We start from the raw sequence: 22017 nt of genomic DNA, 5'->3' as shown, positions 1-22017 counted from the left end.
TAGATTGTTTCTTTGAATCTCTGTTATGTTTGTGTGTCTTGATCTCCAATATGACTGTTGCAACAAATATTAAACAGAATCGGCTAAGATAATGTAGTGATCGATTTTAACTTACATGTTAAAGTAATTTACTGTACTTCAACCTATAAACTAGTCGAGAATCCTGTGGGTAGTAAACCTTCCAAAGGGTCGCAGAGGTCAAGCAACATCTACGCGTTACAAATAGCGAAGGGTCGCTTCATGAAGGTTAAAAAACACTGAACTAAATACTCTTCGCTAAGACGTAGATCACACGAAGCGTTGCATTACGTGAGTTTTTAATGCATTTTTACATTACATACTATATCTAAGTAATTTTACTTCTCATTTGAAGCGTACTATGATTGTCTCGACCTAAATCCTGTGCCACTATTAACAACAAACCGAGTAGCCATTGACTTATTAGTTAAAAAAAACAAACGAATAAGCATGCCGCCTGTAGGTAAACATCGGTAGTAGAATTTAGAGAAAAACTCGCTCATCACTACACGTCTTATGCTGACCGTTGCTACTTGCACCTCAGAGCCGTCCCTCACCACCGTCTCTCGAGCGCAGACGTCTAGGAATCTATGGCTGCTCCACCACGCAACGTTGGCGCAACTCCGCAGCAACACTACTTTCCTTCACACTCATTTTTCTTCGCGGTGGCTCTTAGTGATAAAAAAATGTCTTGGCCAGTCTTGACTCACCTTCTCGACGCCATCCTCTCCGTTGACGAGCACATCGAACATGCCGTTCTCAATTACGTAGAAGTTGTCGCCGTCATCTCCCTGCCTGATGACGTACTCGCCCGGCTCCGACCGCTTCTCAAACATCGCGTCGAGGACCTGAACAAAACACGATCAGTCAGTCGTTGATACTGAGGAGTTTGCAATGCAGTGGTGAAATGATCCCAGTATGCCCTCACGAACTGAAACACCGGAATGGGTTTAGTGGGTAGTGGGTATTGACGTTTCCCGCTGTCGATAGGAGAGGGGAAAGAAACGGCGAGTCCCACAAAGCTTGCGCAATTTTATTCCCACTCCGTCAATAAAATAAGGCGTGTTTTCAATGCTTCAGAAGACTTGTAGATCAGGGGAAAAGAAGAGTTACAAGTATAGAACAGAGTCTACACATTATTCGCTTAGCATGTGGCTGGTTATATTACCTGTTTGCCAACGGTTGTTTACAAAATCGTATTAAAATAAGACATTTAAAGTAGGTACATAGGTACTTTCCCTTCATATCCATAGCCTTGGGACGGCCTTTGGATCCTGTCATTAGAAGTGCCTTGGTAATGCCATTAAAGGTTACATTTGACTTATTAGCGAATCATGATGAATGATATACGATTCTATAAATAGGATACCACATACGATATTTATAGGCTCTTTCCAGATTGGGTCATGGGCTACGATAATCTAATACCCTCTAATAATTTAGGTCAGAATATCAAATCCAGCAACAGCAAAACATTGAATTTTAAATGTTTCTGTTTCGCAGGTGTGTCGTTCTGAGGGCTTTCCACAAAAGCCGATTAAAGCGGCGCGGCGCTACACAAATTGTGCCGTGCTGTGTGAAGTGTCAATAAACTGCGCGGATTACCTGAAGTCCGCTTAATCCGTGCGGTTAATGCGCTGCAGCGAAAAATAGTCGACCGAGCGCGGTGTTCGTGTGATAACCGCTTTACAGTTCTTAATGTGTTGGACCAGTTAATAACTATTACAGATAATGCAAGTTACGAATGCTTTTCAAACTTTTGCAAAAAATATAGATATTTTGAGGAACATTTTAGATGTGACTACGAGAATAACGCGTGCATGCGTTTTTTTTCCGGTGGCAGTAGCTACATATGTATTTAATATTTTAAAACTTCAATTTCGGTCGTTGCCGACACTTTTGATTTTATTTTTTAGTGACTGATATTTACTTACGATTGCATATTTTAATTCCGTCTCTATAGCAAAAACAGCTGTTGTTAGAACAGTTGTCGTTTTACAAATAGCATAACTGTAGTCTCAAAAATACGTATCAACAGATAAAACATAGTTGTACTAGTGACTTACTTAAAGATTTGAGAGTGTTATGTTACATACACCGATATCAAAAGCTCTGTAACAACATTCTGTCTAGTTTTAAAAATTCTATTTCCGACTCTTGTAAAAGACAAAGTGAATAAAGAAAGGTCAAATGAAATGAAAAATGTAGTTTCCCACCCCAACGTCACAGTTTTCGTTAGGTTTAGCACAGCTATAAACCGGCATGACGTAAGCCAAGTTACGTTACACTTGTGATTACCTGCGTTACGTTAAAAGTCTATGAAAAGAACAAAGTACAATAACATCTGAGTCACCATGTAATAGAAAGGAGTTAATTTAATTAGATCAGATAAACTGGATAGCATTATCTTCAACGGTTTATGGTAGCATCAAAATCGAACGAGCAATTAATGACAACGTTGCCCACCCAATAAGATCGACAGTTTGCGATGTTGTATTTGGATAGGTTCCAAGTTGATCGAACAAAACCATGGGAATATGGTGGACGCGATAATTCTAATAGCAAGGACAGAAAGGTCATTCTCGCTTGAGTTACGCGAGTTTTCTTGGTTTTCGTTATACTCTCTGAAAGAGTAAGACATAAGTTTATATTATTGTGAGTAGGATGCGGGCTAAATTGCTAGCAATCACGACATATTGCTGGGACAGTGTTTAGAATAGTCGAGACGTCCGCTTTCGTTGGACGACTCCAATTGTGCGGAAAGGTATTCCAATTAAGTAATTAACAGTAATATAAGATTCCTGCAGCCGGGCAGGCCGGATGAGAAGCCACCGCATTCCATCCAGCGCGGTGGGATCGCGTCTTATCTATCGGATCGACTATCAATAGTATCAATACAGAGGAACCTTTATTATTTGTGTTGCAGTTTATAAAATATTCATTATTTTACTTGTAATCATTTGACTTCTATACTTGTGATTAACCAGAATGTAGAGAGAAGGGAATTTTGAAGTCAATACAACTGAACTTATCAGCCATTTAGCGAAATTTAGCACCTACCTGTTGCATAGCTCAAGTAGTCTAGTAAAATCGTGTGGGCCTAACTAAAGTGACTGTATCTCTGGACAGCTTTCAATCAGTATAAAGGACTCCCGTTAGATTTCCTTACTATACTCGTAGCACGAGTACGCAGTGGGAGCACTGGCGTAACTGTAGGCAAGACACCGCGAACATACAAAACACTAGAGATATCTTCACAGAACTATGTACCAAAATGTTATCTTACCTAGGTTGGCCCTGATCTCTAACCAGCCTCCTTGTCAAGTGTGTATAATAGAGCCGAGTGCGCTGTGAGTCCGACTTGGGGAACACGACCGGTCTCGTCCGAGTCATCTTCCTGGTCTTACGTCTCATCACTCTCGGCTAACACTTGGATCTTCTGTCTCTCTCACCTGTTGCATCTGTTGCGCGTCGAGCGAGCGGAACAGCAGGATCCCCCGCACCGCCTCGGCGAGCCGAGCTCGCTGTGCGTCCGACTTGGGGAACACGACCGGGGCGCCTTCGTCCGAGTCATCTTCCTCCGGGTCGTACGTCTCCGCGAAGACGGACTTGCGGCGGTTGTTGAAGCGCGCCGGCGGCGGCTCTGATTTACACACACATTTAAAAATAGTTTTATTAATAAACATCTTCAAAATAGTATATATATTAGTAGATAAGAAATATCTCAGATTATATTGAATCCCAAATATATTATCTGAGCTTTCTTATTTACTGGCGTGTATATTTCTGTCTGAGGGAGCCGGAAAGCGGTAACTTTAGCACCGCTAGGCGAAAGTTGACGGTGACAGAAAACGGTATTTCAAAATGTACAAACCACACGCATAGCTTACAAACTTAATTTTGTATTGTAAATCTTATCGGCTGAATATATCTACCCTATGACTAAAACTGTAGGTATTTAGTAATGAATATTTAACTGCATTTAAGTTACTGACTATATTTAGTGACAATGAAAAGTACGCCAAAGAACAACCTACGCATTTTCAGTTTTAATCACACCGTATCGTAAACCGCTTCGGCTAGGGCGGAAAGTTTATTTTAAACCGCAAATTTAGCATTCAAATGGCTGGAATTGTTAATCGTCTACGGCTAACGGCTTTGTTATTGAGGCAAGCCTCGACAATACTTGGGCAAAGGGCCAGGTGATTACGCAAGCCCATACGTGAGGACACGATTAACTTACGCCGTGTTAGGCTTTAGATTACCCTAACGTATAAACTTATAGCCTTAAATCCCGCAACTTAACTAAAGCCAGAGACGAGTTAATTATTAAAACTGCTAATGAAATTCCAAATAAGGGATATCTGAACACGCTTTTATACTCATAACGTTCAGATAGTTTTGTTTGCGTAAGTGTATAGATGTAACTGATTAACTAAACGCCAGTGTACCTAGTTTTAATAGGTACATGTATATATTCTGTCCCTTCGCAAGACACCTGACGCAACAGAGAAATCCTAGCTCATAAGTGTGCGTATCGCGTACTCGCGGCCGCAGGTCAACACAGCACATAGCGTGCAACTCTGACGTCACCAACGTCACGGCAGACGCATCTAGGTTGGACACTCGCCAGAACACGATACGTTTAACGAGTTGGTTTAGCGTTTGTGGTAAAAAGTTACGGTTTATTACCTTAATTTTGGATGTGTAAAATGATTTGCATGGTTTGGCTGACGTGGGCAGAGGTAGTTAGGTGTTGGTTAAACATTGTAATGCAGGTCAAGAAACAGGAATGTGTTTAGAACTACTCTCTAGTTCCTATTAGTATTCTTTGCTTTTTTACACATTAAACTGTAAAAAGTTAAGTTTTGAATATTAATAATGCAAAAAGTTATTATTTTATGACCAAACCTAATCTGTAACTATATTTTCTAAATATTTAAAACTATACCTACAAAAGTAGCCACTTCTCATAAAAATTCAAATATAGATTTTAAGTCAACAACAAATTTAGACTTGACATTGTGTAGAAGGCTTTGAACGATTAGACTTAATTTAGGAGGTAATCCAGTGAGACTTGCTACTTAAGTATGTTAACAACCTCATATGTAACCAACAAAGGCTATGACATCACTCATTAATCAAAGGTACATGCTACGGAATAAACATGTTGTTAAATTTTTTCAGCATTACCATTTTGTTCAAGAACATGAATATTTATTTTTAAAAAGCCATTTCTAGAATGAGTCATTACCTAGATAAATGGCATATATTCTGTTATAATGATCGAGTAATGTTCAAGTGTGACAATAGTGGAAAATGTCTCTTACGCAAATAGAAGTCAAGGCCTGGTTAGCACCTGTACTTTTCATTGTGCTCATGTTGTAACTGTCATTACATATACCTAGCTAATTCTATGTAACACACGCACATCTGGTACGGTTCTAGATGTAAAAGTCAGCCGCAAGATAAATAAGCCAATCTCATCATCACACAACTTCAAAGCTTTAAAAAACAAACACACAAATGGGAAGAGCATGTAGTAAACACTGAAAATTTATGTCTGAGTAAACATTTTCAGATGAAACTTGCTAGTATTAGTTTGTTGGGTTCCTGGAAGCATGTTAGTAGCATTCTTCAATACCAAAACTGTTACAAAGATTAGTGTTGGGGGCCACCTCTCATTCTCATGTTTATTTCATTTACTGCTTTGGAGAACTGTTCCACCTAGCTATTATATAAATTCAGGCTTAATACTCAAAATTGGGAGGCCTGATGGTGTCCATCTTCTGTACAAACTAGTTCTTGCATCTATTCCTGTTAGGCTTTTCTTTTCAATCTAGGGATCTTACCATCAATGTCAATAAGTGTAGATAGAACTGCATGTATGCACAGTAACCAAATGGTGTAGTATTCAATAATTTTCTTTACTCTTAACATGGCATAAAGTTCAAATTAAAGACTTAGATTTGTGAGCACATATACAATAGATCTACATTAAATGATTCAATTAACTGATGTTCAATTGACTGTAACTTGCTTGATCAAAGAAGATATTTCATTTCCATGAAAATGTCAAATTAATGTTCTCTGGCATTTATTTATTACTTGGCAACAGATGATCATATTTTCTAAAAATTTAGTTTCAATCGTAAATAAAGTTTTATTTTGAAACCGTAATGGCAAGCTGCCAAACACTGAATGTAATGATTACTCCTACACTTTAGATAAGATTGGCATTTGTAATTATTTTAAAATTTAAGCTTTGTTTAAAGTACTTTAAAAATACACTATGCACACTATACATGTCTACTGAAGCCTATATGAGCTATATCTACAAAATAAACCAGGCGGGCATGTGTCTATGCTAGCGTTTGATGATGTGTGTGTAAATATTGTACCAATCTGAATGAGAATAAGGGTGCCTACTAGTAAATTGGGTAAATTGACCCAGTAGGACATAAAGTCATTGACATCATTGAAATCTAGCTCACAATAAAATAAATATCATATGATATGTTAGCAGCCTGATTCCAAGAAATTGACTAGTGAACTATTTCTGTATTACAACTCTGAATAACTAGATCGTGAGCAGAGAATTCGTATTCTTACTAACTGTAGCAAGTTGTAGTAGGTAGATGGGTATAATTAGGTATTCAATTCATTCATATGGAAATGACATGATCCTAGAGCTACTTTCGCGCGGCCCTGTTCGACCTACCTTTACGTGGTTCCGAGAAAGATCTTGGATAATATCGAGTATAAGAATCAGTGAATGAGTACCTTCTTCATCCGATATTATAGATTCATCAGGCGTGCCGGCGGCGGGGGCCCGCACTATGGTCGTGGTCCTATTGTTTTGTAACCTCGTGAAGAATTCCACCGCGTAGTTGATCACGTCTCCCGGTTGCTCCAGCAGATAACTTATGGTGAACTCCAAGAGTATCTCTCTAAGGTCATCTGGGACTTGTATGCGTCCGCCTTGAGGCCTGCTCATTTCTAACGGCGTCGCTCGCTTTGTCGATATTATCCCGTGTGGAGAACGTCGAAGCGACTCGTTAGATTAACACTTCAATATCATAGCCATCGAATTAGCTAAAGCGACACACCAACGAGCAAATCTTACGATGGGGAAATAGCACTACATACAAACGTTAGTAATAAATAAAACCACACTATTATACTAAAATTCTTCCAAATAATAGTCACAGCTACTGTAAATTAAATGAAATGACACACTTTTTTCAAAATATTCTTCGTCCTCCAGCCTGACAATTAAAAATCCACAGTCCCTTCACTGAAGTAAAAATGGCGAATCCTAAGTTGCCATACTTCGCACTATTCCATTGATATTTTGTTCTTGCCATATCAAAAAATATTCAAGCATAAACTAAACAAAAGACAGTCGATCGATTTGACGAATTACTATTATAAAACCAAATTTAGCTGATGATAATATATCTTAAAATTAACTGATATTTCAGTATAAATAAATAATATAAAATATTTTTTGTCGACCCGAGCGAAGCCGTCAATGCGTCGTGTGAATACCGCTTGTTGGTAAAAATAGCATGAACAAAAAAAAAATCATGAGACGTCTCCACGACGTCTCTGTGCCTGCTTTACCTATGGAGATTAGAGGGAGGAGCGATATCTTTAACTATCAAATGTGCACATATAAAAGAGGAGATAGGTGGCGCGGCAATCGCTGGTACATAAGGATTTGACAATCTCTTAGCCTTCTCGGTAGTAACCCCGCCTACGGAGCAAGAGGTCCCGGGTTCAAATCCTGATGAGGGTTTTTTATATGTTTTTCTACAGATATTTTTTCCTTCTTTTATTATTATCCATAAATCTTGTTACAACATTAAAATTAAATTTATGCGAAAATAAAGGAAATTTCATTCGAAAGACTTACAACATTACCTAAGATGGGACAAACAATGTAAATAGACATATCATAAATAAAACAGTAACTAAACACAATTAAAATACACAAAAAGATAATTCAAATAAAATAAAAATAATAACAAAAAGACCGCTTGTCAGGATCGAACCTGGTTACATCTGCATACGAAGCAAGCGCACTACCACGGGACTACGTCTTGACATGTACAACTTGACGAAATCAGCCTACAGAAACGAACGTCTAATGTCATGTCATGTTCCTGTCCATTGAGTGACACATGCGCTCCTAGCGGGGAGAGATTTCTAACTTCAGTTTAACACTGACAGCCGGTCATTTTTGCGACTGTTCTACTTCGACAGTTAGGCTTCCTTTAAATTCTACATTCCATAGCTTTACCGACTTTGGAAAAAACCGGCCAAGAGCGTGTCGGGCCACGCTCAGTGTAGGGTTCCGTAGTTTTCCGTATTTTTCTCAAAAACCACTGAACCTATCGAGTTCAAAATAATTTTCCTAGAAAGTATTTATAAAGTTCTACTGTTGTGATTTTTTTCATATTTTTTAAACATATGGTTCAAAAGTTAGAGGGGGGGGGGGCACTTGTTTTTCCTTTAGGAGCGATTATTTCCGAAAATATTAATATTATCAAAAAACGATCTTAGCAAACCCTTATTCATTTTTTAATACCTATCCAACAATATATCACACTAATAAAACATTTTTTTTCCATTTTTTATTTTTGCACTTTGTTGGCGTGATTGATATACATATTGGTACCAAATTTCAGCTTTCTAGTGCTAACGGTTACTGAGATTATCCGCGGATGGACGGACGGACGAACGGACGGACGGACGGACGGACGGACGGACGGACAGACAGACAGACAGACAGACATGGCGAAACTATAAGGGTTCCTAGTTGACTACGGAACCCTAAAAAAGGTAGAAACATTGCAATTTGGATATAAAATTTTATTAGCACAACGTTTAGTATGTTCATTTCATTTTTAAACTATGTACAATTTTATAGCGTAGCAAGCAGACGATCGGCTAAGGGTAGGCAGTCAATGGAGTAGGAATATGGGAATGTATCAAAATGATCATAAGAAACCACTTGAGTGTCTATATATTTAAATTTAGAACTTAATAACAGTCATGAATTACTTATAGATATTTCATCTTAAATAACACTTTAAACTACCACTGGTGCCTTCACTGTCTGTCATTTTCATTTCTTTTACTTCTCTAGGTTGGTTTGATAAAAATGTTTTTCGAACAAACGCATATCTCGTCAAGGAGTCCTTCACTGGATACACATAAATATCTTCAGGCGCTTCGAACGGGTTGTAATCGGTAAATTCTGAAGGCTCGTCTTTCGTGAACAAATCAAGTTCAGGAGTCCTTAGCACTTTAAGTTCGACACATCGGCATTTTTCTAAGAATGTACAAATTTCTTGAACAGATCTGGTGGTGAGGTATTCGTAGGAACTAGATAGGAATGCTATGTTGCACGCAGGTAGTTCGAATACTTTATTAACTATGACGCCCGCCCATTTGAAGAAGACGTCGTAACGAACTTCGCCAGTCAAGGTCCGCCAAGGTGTTGGTATCACGTGGTGGTCACCTAGTTGGATCGTCCAGGTTTTGGCGAATTCTGTTAGTATTACGCGGTTCTCGTAGTATCCCACTTGCGTTATGATGTTCTTTGATTGTAGGTCTTCCAGGCGCTTGGTTAGGACAGAGCTGTCCTGTTCAACTTCAACCTGAAATTAATATGAGGGTTCGTTTTAGTAAAATTGCTACAACAACGGTTCGAAATTATATACTTTTTTTTATGTGATAGGAGGCAAACGAGCAGACAGGTCGCCTGATGGTAAGCGATCACCGCCGCCCATGGACACCCGAAACACCAGAGATGTTGTAGGTGCGTTGCCGGCCTTTAAGATGGGTGTACGCTCTTTTCTTGAAGATTTGAAGGTCGTATCGGTCCGGAAATACCGCAGGCGACAATTCATTCCACAGTTTAGCTGTGCGGGGCAGGAAATTTCTGGAGAAAAGCACAGTTGAGGACTGCCAGCCATCTAAATGATGACGATGGAATTGTTGTCGCGTAGGGCGATGGCGTAAAGAAGCGGTAGGGATTAATCCGAACAATTCCTCGGAGCACTCCCCGTTATATATGCGATAGAAAATGCAGAGCGAGGCCACATCTCTACGCAGCGCCAATGGGTCTAGCCGATCGGAGATATGCTGGCAGTTGACAATTCGAGTCGCTCGTCGTTGGATGCGGTCCAGAGGGAGAAGCTGGTACTGAGGTGCCCCTGCCCATAGATGAGAACAGTACTCCATGTGTGGGCGAACCTGCGCCTTATAGAGCTGAAGGCGGTGGGCTGGAGTGAAATACTGTCTCGATCTATTGAGCACACCCAGCTTTTTTGAGGCCAGTTAGGCCTTACCCTCTAAATGACCGCGAAACTGGACTGCACTCGAAATGTCAACGCCTAGAATTCCTATACTGGCTGTGGCAGTGAGGGGAGTGCTCTCAAAAAAGGGTGATGCGACAAACTCTAACTTTTTTGCGGTAAACGCGCAAACCTGTGTCTTGGTGGGGTTAAATCGGACTAAGTTAAGTCGACCCCATTCAGAGACTTCTTTCAAGGAGGTCTCAATTTCAGACACAAGTTTGTTCCGGCTCTCGATGACGTTTTCCCGAGAGATATTGGTGCGGCCGGTGTAAGTAGCATCAACCGTACTATCATCCGCATAACAATGAATGCCGCTGGTTTGCAGCATGTCATTGATATGCAAGAGGAATAGCGTAGGTGATAGCACACAGCCTTGGGGAACACCAGCATTCACAGGCATGGAGTCAGAGCATTTACCGTCAACTAAGACCTTTATGCTTCTGTCTGCCAGGAAGCTACCCACCCAAACACATAATCTCTCGGGAAGCCCGTAGGATGGTAACTTCGAAAGAAGTGCTTTGTGCCAAACGCGATCAAACGCTTTCGCGATGTCCAAACTAACGGCCAATGCCTCACCCTTCATCTCGATTGCCTGTGCCCAACGATGTGTCAGGTTAACTAGAAGATCACCAGCTGAGCGGCCTCTACGGAAACCATATTGTTGGTCGCTAAGCAGCTGGTGGTCTTCTAGGTACCGTAAGAGCTGGGAATTGATGATGGATTCCATTATCTTCGAGAAGAGGGAAGTTATAGCTATTGGCCTATAGTTGGACGGATTTGAGCGGTCGCCTTTTTTGGGGATCGGGTGCACCAAAGCTGACTTCCAAGAAGCCGGGACTACGCCGGAAGAGTTGGAGAGCCGAAAGAGATACTGCATTTTTGTATGAAAACCTTGCTTTAATTTAAATTAATCCAGTAGTGACAGAACCCTGTTGTTTTTACGTATTGCTACAAACTAAGAATAAATAAAAACGTACTTATAAGCAGGCGTAAAACAGTACAAACCAGTAATTCGCTTAAAACCGCGCCTTCTTCACCTTTGTTCTTCAAGTGTCTTACAATGTTATCATTTGTGTCTGCTTTCTTGTTTGTCTCCGGCAATATACCTTGCCTGAAATCGTAAAAACGAGAATGTTTTAAATTATACACAAATTAAACTGTTTTTGTTTAGCACTATTGCCTGATAGAGGATGCCTTAAGCCTTAAGGCGTGAAGTCCGCCATATTTGTACTTTTTTTGTTAATTTGTGCAATAAATCTTGAATAAAAAGATACTTATTACTTTACCTGTGCATAATATTGGGCAGCTCTTCGAAAGGCATGTCGAAGTAATCGGTGAAGCGATCGTATTTAGCAGTTTTCTTCCACCCCACAATCCCCGACTTCAATTTGAACTTCATTTCAATGTCCAACACGTTGAGCTGCTGTTCGTGTATTATGGAGCCCGACGGGCCCGTGATCACGGGCAGGGTGACCGAAGTTATCTCCAGCAACCCACAAGACTGAAACTCGCACAGCATACAGTTGATCTCAGGCGAGGCTTTTATTTGATTTTGGGGCAGGCTGGACTCCAGTACTTCAGCTAAGATATCAGAAAACTCCGTGTTCAGTCTGTTGATCCACCTTCGCTGATAGGCCGCCGATATCTTATACGACGCTTGCACAGAATTCTGGATATCCAAACGATGGAGGTGGTAGTTCAGTACTTTGTTCACGCAGGCCACCGCACCGCTTTTCCGCAATTGGTCCAAGCCAATTCTCAATGATCGCTCGGGAAATTCTTTCAGAATCGCGTAAACTATCTTGCCACTTATGCTTGAAGGGCTGGTGTTCAAATGTCCCATCAACGATAGTATAATGGTTTCTTTTACCTTGGTGAGTGCGAGATTGTCAGCGCCCGCTCTATAAATATTGCACGGATTGTTGACGGTAGTGGCCGAGATTTTGTACTTTCTATGGAAATCGTCGATGTCCATGGCGACGCATGGCACTCTTTTAAGATGATATTTATTATTCACCAGTTGGTTTAAAAGCCACACCAGTTCGAACATCGGGATCCGTGCCGCGTTAACAAACCTCGTCATATTCGTGCAATGCTTGATTCTGAGCCTCTTCAATAAACCTTCGTATTGCACCAACAGGTCACGACGTCGCCTCAATTCGTTTAACAAGCATTCCTTCTCGTGTTGAAGGGTCATGTTAGCTTCTAGAGCCATTGCCCTCCTGTGGCAAACACTGGCAATCTTTTTTGTATCAAAGATGGATAAAAGATCTTTCGCAGCCGTATTGCGCACTTTCAGGCAACCAGGCTGCGCGATAGGACTCAGGATCGTTATGGCAACTTTACACATGTTTATTATCGTATCCTCCCATGCACTCCACTTGACCACAGGGTCGGCGGGCCTCCTTTGTGGCACTTTGATTCTCGGATGCAATTGCTGATCACGAGGTTTATTCTCTCGTCTCTTCTTTCTCACTTTAACAATCTTCTTTGGTGGTTTCTTCTCAACAATTTTCTTCTTTCGAGTCGGTTTCGACTCGTATTTTTTAATCGGTTTATTTTTGATGATGCGGATGTAGAATGCTTTCCAGAAACGCGAAAGATCCATGTAGAAGCAGGAGTCGAAGCCGCAGGGGCCCGCGCCGTCGCCGAAGACCTCTCCGTTGTCATATAGCTGGACTTCGTCTACTTTCCTCACGGGTGGTTCTAATTTTTTGCGCCCCCGGTCTGCGTACTCTATGGTGGTGTGGGTGCTGATTTCGTAAACTTCATTCCAGTAATTCTTGACGTCGTCCAGCGTTTCAAAGTAAAATGTCTTTTCTAGGGCTTCCTTGTCGGCATTTAGTCTCGGCCACGTGCCCGTCGTGTCGATTACTTTGGCTGTCCTGTTGAGGTAGAAGGAGTAGGCCGACAGCGTGGGCACCACGCCGACCTCGGCGGCGTTGGAGGACGGTTGGATCACCAGCTGTATGAGGCCGAGCATCGCCAGGACCTTCAGATTGGTCCGGATGGAAGATTGTAAACTTTTGGACTGCAGCAGTACTTTGTACAACTCCGGGGGAGCGTCTCGAAGTTTTAACTTCAGATGTTCATGTTCCACCTTCAGATGAGTGATTTCTGTGATAGCGCTATTGCTAATGTTACCTATTGCGAATTCTATACTGATTTCAGGAATGACATTAACTAGAGAGGCGAATCCAGGTGGCAAGTGAAATTCAATTTTTTCATCATTGCAATAAATTAGTTCAAACAGAAACTCGTGTAAGAGTTGAATTTTCATGTATCTGGGGTATGCGTACTGAGAGATTGGTCTGTGAGTTGGCTCTATGATTTCTTTTTTAACCTTGTTATTAGTGAATGCCTTAATCTCTATCTCTTTCTGCATTTGTTTAATGATTGGATCGGTACATTTTACATGAGGAGCACAGATGAGAATGGAATGCTTACGCGGACCCGCCGGCCACTTTACTTTCATGAGTTTCAACTGACCATCAGTAACTAACTTTTGCACAAATATTTTGAGTGCTTTAGTGTCTAATGGTGGCTCTCCGGATTCTTTAGCGACGAGGCCGCTTAATGTCTGATAGCCTGACACAGCAAGCTTCTCTCTGGTAATTTTGAGTAGTCCATTAGCAAACTTCAACTGTCTAAGAGTGGGATTCTTTTTCGAGCACAACAATGACTCACTGTTGTGATTTTCCAAGCCGTCTAATACTTTGATTTCAGTGACTTCATTATCAATGTTAGTAGATGTTGAAGCTTCCTCATTAGAAGCTTCTTTGGACAGTTTAATCTTCTTAAGAGGTATCTCATCCTCATCCTGCTCGGAAACATCATTTGTGGACGTTTTTTCAAGTTTACGTTTAGTCTCTTTAACGTATTTCAAGAGTTTATTCTTTTCTTCTTCGTATTTCTGGTCCATTTCGGAAGTGGCTGCAGCAATTGCATAATACCTAGAAAATATACAAGAAGTTGATACAGTCTTTCCGAAATGGGATGATTATTTGGTGTTGGACAACATATTCTTTGGCAATATTCCATTTATAATACATTGTTGCATTATATCTATTTGCTTCGAGACCACTTAAGTAAGTTTGGGATACTTTTGTCAACTTACAGGTTAAATAGAAAGTGACATTGGTATTAGAATCATATCACATTAGACTAATTCAGTTATCATGCATTTTGCTCATACTTTTCTGTACATAATTATGATATTGGTGCAGCACGATATATCAATAACATGATTTAAATCATTTTAATGACAGTGTTACCTACACTACGGTACGTATGTTCAGAATGTTCAGATTGATCTAATGAGAAAACATTTTTATTGTTATCTATTTTTACCTAGCAGTCCTTTGTTTCCCCCGATCTTCCAGGTACTCTCTGATGATATGCCTCGCTTTAAATATCCGACATATGGACCGACTGGTGTAAAACTCCACTCCCAAGAGTTGCGACAGCTCGATCTGTGTCAACCCTTTTAGTCCTGCCTCCAACAGCCTTTCATACGCTTGACGCAGCAAGTCCACACCGACCTTGTACTGACATTCGAGTGAGTCAACATTATCTTCATCTTCAGACTGTGAGGACTCATCACTTTTTGCGATGAGGGATATAAACCGTCTCTTGACTGCAATACCAGCTTTTCCTTTTTTAGTGTTTGGGTCTGGCTGCACTAATTTCTCATCCTGTGAATGACAAAATTTTGTATCAAACTTTGGATTACAGCTGTGGAAGTGGGGAAATGCTGGTTTATAGGAGAAAAGTAAAGAGTTGTAGATTTAATGATTAGAGATATCCATTTTGAATGTTTATTTGGGATCAAAATTTTTACTTGATATGAAATGAAATATTTTGTTTTTCAAGTAAGAAAAAAAAAACGAACTGATACAAATAAAAGATAACTAAAATAACTTTAGAGTTGTAAAAGACTCTTGATGTCTCAACTAAAGATAAAAAAAAACTTAATCTACTTTTTTTTTCCTTGGAGATGTATATATGGTCTCCAAGAGTCAGAGAAAATAAACAAACAAGGACCAAACAGACTTGATATTCACAACACAATAGCAAAGCTAGGGTAGGCCATTAGGAATTACAAGAGTGACATTGAACATGGATTGGTAATGTGCTTTAGGCGCCTTCTGTGTAGAGTTTTCTGTAATAATAGGATATATTTTGAATTGAAATACTTACAAATTTAAAAACATTAATAGTCTTCTGCAATCTCCTGCTATTCTGTTGAGTTATAAATCCTTTTGATATAACCACATCTGTTTTGTCACAGAAGTCAGGCTGCTGCTTCAAATAATCTATAACTTTAAAAAGGTTACCGACTTTCGGCACAGACATTATTGTTGGCTTGTGGAATCTTTTCAATCTGAGAATTATACTTTTTATTCCTTTGTCTTGTGTTTTTATGGTCAAGGTGGTCACATTGATCAAACCGAGGCTCTGCAAGTGTTTTCTGTTGTAAAAGAGTAATTTGGATTCCTTTACAATCTTTGTTAAATTTGTTTTGCCCACTGTCATTTGTCCCTGAAACACAGTTTGGTAACACAAAGTTAGGTAATAAAGTCTTTTGATGCAACTACAAGTTTTCAGGTAAGGTACAGCGGGCAAGTCTCGACTGGGGGGCAATTGTAACTAATCCATTTTTTCCATTATTACACTATGATATTGAGTTCTACATGTATCCACTGAACACGCCTACCATATATAACCGGTGGACACTGTATTTAATAATGCCAACATTGTAAAACAGGGAAAAAATGGACCAGTTACATTTGCCACCCAGTCGAGATTTGCCCCGCTGTACCTTAACAGAAACTCTTATATTGTAGCTTAGCTAATTAACACCCTAATATTGCAGTTTTGAAGATCAAGTTGCGCAGACATCTTTTAGGAAAGTCTCATAACTAAGAGTCGTAATAATTATAAGGCAGATTATATATATTTATTTATGTATATATAATGTTATATGTATCAGAGGCGGCTCGCGGCTGTAATTTGTGGGTGTTCACCCAAATAATCATCGTAAGGCCCAAGGTCCTACATGTATGTAGCCCACAGTATAACATAATCAACACTATTAACTGTGTATTTATAATTCCTATTACAACAGCATAAAGTCTAGTGTTCCTGTTTGTACTTATTCAATGTGATTAAATTTAAATCATATTAAATTAGCTCAGAGATGCATTTTTTTTCTTTCTTTCAATTTTCCAACAAATGCCTGAACTATAAGTTTAAATTTCAGAGAAAAATATTCTTTATTTAGTTTATATAGCTGCCCAGCTTCAGGGTTAATAACAGTAAAACATAAAAATGAATAGACGAAAACTGCAGTTCATTCAGTAAATGAATGCGGGATTGTGAATGTTTTTTTTTTAATTTTCATTGAAAGATGTGATAAGTCACTGACGGTCACTATCGGTCCATGCAGACTCACCACCTCCGCCGTCCGCGCCCGCTCCAAATAAAAAACATGTAAAGCAAAACAGTTTGTCACTTTTTTGACATCCACATAACCACGGTGTTTTTTCATACTGTTCCGTTTTAAAAACACATGTAAAATTTTGGTTTTTGAAAACATATTTGCGTAAGTTTAAGGTCGGGCCGCGGTGGTCCTTTAGCTTTTAATTCTAATCGCGTTGCAAAAGTTTTTTCACACTCTTTTATAAATGTCACATTGTATCCATCCATTCTCACACACTTGCAATAAAAACAATTTAAACGGTTTCAAAATAAGGCAAAATTGTATTCCCGCGCGTGCCTTAAAATAAAACTTGTTTATCTATTGTTTACTAACAATTAACAAAATAGCGCGCGAAATACGCGGCTCGCGGATAACCGCGACGCATTTCGCGCCTGCGCGATGCAACCGAGACGGTAATCAAGGACAAACCCACAGACCTATATCGAGATAGAAGGAAAAAGCTTGGCGGTTAAGGGTCCCCCCACATCTAGCGTCTCGCGAGCGTCGCGTCGGGCCAACTGTATGGAAAAAGACGCCGCGTCGACGCGACGTCGACGCGGCGCCAGGCTCTGCCCATACATTTGGCCCGACGCGACGCTCGCGAGACGCTAGATGTGGGGGGACCCTAACAGGGAGACCGATCGTGTAACATTTCGCATTTTATTGGTGTTCTTATTATGATTGGATTATCCTAGTTAATTATTAATGTAGTTTAGAATATTTATAATATAAGTTAGTTTAAGATTTTTGCATGAATGTATTTGTAATTTAATTTGTGTTGCATACTTTTTAATCTGTTGAATAAATAGATAAATACTTGATACCACAAATGTGAATTGACTCGACAGTTTGAATTCATGGCTTATTTTTACATCGCTCGTACTCTACAAACAAATCAATTTATTTTCATTTCAATCATTACATACACATTATTCTAGCATTTATTTCATGTTTATAGGTCGTTTGTTTTGAACGCACGCCAAATCGAGCTCGTCAAATTAAAACCGCAATGGAAAACTAATTTTGACATCCAATCGTCGAGCAGACTGCCGTTCGCGGTACTAAATATCATACTTTTTCTTTCTATCTTGATATAGCTCTGTGGTCAAACGTCCCTAGGAGCGGCGCTCCAGTAGGCCTAGCACATGATGGCCGCGGGAGTATGTCGCCGCGAGATAGACTACCCGTCCTTATGTCATTAATACAGTTAGAAGAAGACATGGCATCTATCTCGCGGCGACATACTCCCGCGGCCATCATGTGCTAGGCCTACTGATTTACCTAATATTTCATACATAATCTTCTGTCTCACGCGCGGAGCTATGACTAAACTTCTCTTTCGCTCTTACTGAATTTCGTATTGGAGAATGTACTGAATATTTCTCCATAGGAGCGCAATTCAAAGCGCTCCGTTGAGCGCGGTGCGTATGAAATTGTATAGGAAGGGAATTGGCGGATTAATATAGACTGTATAATGAACTTTTAAGAAATATAAGTAATTGTTTGATTGGACTTTTTTGCGATAGTTTTTATATAGTATAATACATTAATTTGAGGTACCATAATTTATGTATTACTATAGTTTAATTGTGATTATTTTTGGGAGTGCACCGCACAAGCGCACTTTAGGGCAAGCCGCTACTGTGTATACGTATGTATATTTATGTGTATTTGTAAGTAGGTATCTATATTATTTTAAATATGTATATATTTTTTAATATATGTATATAATAGTAAGCTGAATGATATATATAATCATTTATGGTTATTTAGTAGGTATTCCATTTCTCGTCATTGCGACATTTCCTGCACCTATTAAGCTCTTATAGATCTCTGTTTGGCCCAAAGGTTAGCTGGTAGAGAATGCCTTCTGGCATTAAGTTCGCCTTTTGTACATTTTTTTACTGTGCAATAAAGTTTAAATAAATAAATAAATATGTGGCATAACACAACTCAAGTGTTTGCATAAATTTAAATTATCTGAGACACGCATTCTGAATTTTATAGTACAAATCACAACACACATTTTCATAAGGTCCACTTATTGGTGTGATAGAAAGGGACAAACAATTTTTATCAGATTGTCAACTTTAGTAATCCACCACTTTAGTACCATACTAAGGAAGGAGGATGGGAAAGTGTGTGTGTCTGTTTGTTTGTCCGTCTTTCACGGCAAAACGGAGCAACAAATTGATGTTATTTTTTAAGTGGAGATAGTTGAAGGGATGGATAGTGACATAGCCTACATTTTGTTTCTAACGCGAGCGAAGCCGCGGGCAAAAGCTAGTTATTTATAAGGGAGTCAGTAGACTTACATTGTATCTTCCTTTGCCAACTAACTCCAGAATGCAGTAATGTACTGGAGTCAACTGTGCTCGTACTGTTTCTGGCATGTGCGGTGACAACGCTTTCCATCTTTGTCCCGAACTTGCTACCATGACCATAGTGTCACCATATTCTGTCATAACTTCCTCGTAACTTAAAGCTTGTATTTTGTCTTTGCGGATCTCCTTTCTGGTATTGTAATTATGACAGGAGCCAAAATTGTTTTCTACTGGGCAGTATTCATAAGGCCCATCTAAGAAATCTTCCTGTAAATTAATAGTTATATGTACAGATGCAGTGCAATAAGGGTTTCCTTCGTATTCTTCCGGAAATGTTCATATTTGTCATGCTAGTTCAGTCAATGTCAGTAAATCTTGTACTGACACTGACTGAAATAGCATGACATGTTCGTACGTTTCCGTAACAATACGAAGGCAAATCTTTTCGCACTATATCTGTAAGCAATGTTATAACTTCTTTGTTGAGCTGATAATGTATTTTGTAAAGGATGTTTCGTTAGAAATGGAATTTTAAATAAAATCATATCGAGGAATTTCAAGGTACATTATGACAAAGGTAATACAATAAGATTTAAGAATGAACGTTGATATAAAGTACGGAGAATCAGACTTACAGGGTCTAAAAGATGTCCGGAATGTTCTTCAACTATCATGAACCTGTCCAATATATCTATGCACGGGGCAGGCTCTGGAACTTTGTAGAACGTTATACAGCTACAATTACTTATAAACTGCCAGAAGCGAGCCTTCATTTTGTCCGTAACTGGTGCAGAAATTCGATTCTCCATGTGTTTCCATAATTGTTTACAACTGGTGCCTGTGAGTCCGTCCAGGGCTATTTCCTCGATTATTATTTCTTTATAGTTAAATGCCGTACTTTGTAACAGATTAGACATTTTAAAGGTATCTTTTTTTAGAAACTAAGACAAAAATAAATAAGTAAATAACATTTCAACCCATCACAACGTGAGAATTGCCACTGACATTGACATTTACATTTACAAATTTTGTTGCCATGTAAAAAAATGTAGAAATCTCCTAGTGTTGTTCTTTGGTAGAAATCAAAAAGTGGCAACATTGTCGAATCGTCCTTTTCAAATCAATGCCTGTGAGAAAACGGGACGACACGACGATATTGCCATGTTTTAATTTCTAGTCTTTTTTAGCAGCAAGAACATAAACGGAAATTTCCGTATAAAATAAAATATTCTTAATGAGTAGCCGATATTACTTCTTGTGAATAACGTACGTGGTTTCACACTTAGTGAGCATCTTTTTCTTTTAATCCAATGAGGAGGCACACTGAAATTTTATCCCGCCAGGCGGCGCCTGTGCAAGTGTCTAGGCATGTTACTGTCTGTCATTCATATGTGTGAGAGAGAAAAAAATATCTTCCTCTCGCTCTCACGTATGAAATTGTTTATCTGTGCAATGGACTAATAAGGTGGCGCCATCTGTCATAATCGTTGAGTGTGCCTGTGCCTCCTCATTGTGTGTGTAATGAAGAGTGAAGAGGTACACCAGCACGGGAAGCATGGTCGCGCGAATCGCGCGATAGACGATAAAATATCAGGCCGTCTCTATCGCACTTACAAATAGTGCGATAGGGACGGCCTGCTATTTTATGGTGTATCGCGCGACCATGCTTCCCGTGCAGGACATTTTATCCGTTTTATCCCGCCAGGCATGCCTAGCATGTCACTGTCATTCATATGTGTGAGAGAGAGAAAAATATCATCTTTTCGCTCTCACTTATGAAATTCTTTATCTGAGCAATGGACTTACAAGGTGGCGCCATCTATCATTTGAGTGTGCCTCATTCATTGGATACAAATCTATCTCTAATTTAGTTCATTGTTATAATTTCTTTCATTCCAATCCACCATCATCCAACCATTTTAGCTTGAAACAGTCAATAGATATTTACTATTCGAATTTGTTTGTACAGAGTATTCTATGCGAACCAAACTCAAATGGAATTGGGCGGGGCATGCTACGTACCAGGCAGTGATGGCAGGTGGACCAAAATGTTGACCGAACGGTGGCCGCTATCGGATGTAAGAAGCGCCTGGCATCCGTTGGCTCGTTGGGTGGACGACATCCGAAAAACTGCGGGGACTTCTTGATGAGATTAGCCCAGGACCGGGATAAGTGGCGTACACGAAGGGAGGCCTATGCTCAGCAGTGAGCGATTGATGGCTGAAATGATGATGATGATGATACAATATGCGAGTCAGACGCGTAAAGTCTATATTTATCTTCAGAGGATTTTAATCTGTCTTTGCCTAAAGTAATAATTGTTATGTTTTTATTTTGTTACTTACTCCTCTAACATAAGTCAGGTTCAAGGGTGGTAGTAAAAAGGCACATAATCAAGTTTCAATATTTTATTTACTAAAGAAAAGGAATACATTTTATTCTTTGCTAAAATATTTAGCATATTAATAATATTTTAATGAGAAAATGATCATAACATTTGAAGTGATGCTTGTAACATGTAAAATTATTTCATGAAACTTCACAATTTTATATTTTACAAGTCATCACTTCTCAATCTATTTGTTTCTAGTTATAAAAAAATTGCACTCTATAAATACGGGCAGCGAATACGGTGTAACATTTTTTAATATCACTGCATTTGCGTTTTTGCATTATCATTATATTACAAAACTCCTACTTAAATCTATGGAGTGTCTGAAAAGCAAATCAATGCGGTTAACAATTTGAGATTTCTTATAAAAGTTGATGAGAATTTAACTTATTGAATTAGGTGGTAAGTATAATGTGTATTTCCAAACTATTT

At 39.3% G+C, this 22017-nt stretch overlaps 2 protein-coding genes across 5 annotated transcripts in view; both read right to left on the bottom strand.

The window, feature by feature from the left end:
- LOC125234485 (cAMP-dependent protein kinase type II regulatory subunit) overlaps window positions 1-7330 on the bottom strand; it is a 42841-nt gene extending 35511 nt beyond the window's left edge. For 2 of the 4 annotated variants that reach the window (XM_048140741.1, XM_048140742.1), the window contains exons 1-3: window positions 6802-7328; window positions 3471-3661; window positions 729-866 (exon numbers count right to left, since the gene is read on the bottom strand). In XM_048140741.1, the coding sequence (XP_047996698.1) occupies window positions 729-866; window positions 3471-3661; window positions 6802-7015 (543 nt within the window). In that variant the 5' untranslated portion in view covers window positions 7016-7328. Of the gene's footprint in view, window positions 1-728; window positions 867-3470; window positions 3662-6801 lie in introns of all 4 variants that reach the window. The other 2 variants (XM_048140743.1, XM_048140744.1) reach the window with 2 other exon arrangements.
- A 1700-nt stretch (window positions 7331-9030) lies between these two features.
- Window positions 9031-20186, bottom strand: LOC125234632. The gene is made up of 7 exons (XM_048140960.1): window positions 19829-20186; window positions 19185-19460; window positions 15588-15929; window positions 14739-15082; window positions 11675-14341; window positions 11394-11499; window positions 9031-9686 (listed from the first exon to the last, which is right to left on the bottom strand). Exons 1-7 carry the CDS (start codon window positions 20108-20110, stop codon window positions 9099-9101), a joined length of 4605 nt encoding a protein of 1534 aa, XP_047996917.1. The 5' UTR covers window positions 20111-20186; the 3' UTR covers window positions 9031-9098.
- Between the last annotated feature and the right edge of the window lie 1831 nt (window positions 20187-22017).

This window comes from Leguminivora glycinivorella, chromosome 16, assembly GCF_023078275.1.
Source record: "Leguminivora glycinivorella isolate SPB_JAAS2020 chromosome 16, LegGlyc_1.1, whole genome shotgun sequence".
NCBI lineage: Eukaryota > Metazoa > Arthropoda > Insecta > Lepidoptera > Tortricidae > Leguminivora > Leguminivora glycinivorella.
The sequence above is the reverse complement of the archived record's forward strand: the minus strand, read 5'-3'. Positions and strand labels throughout refer to the sequence as shown.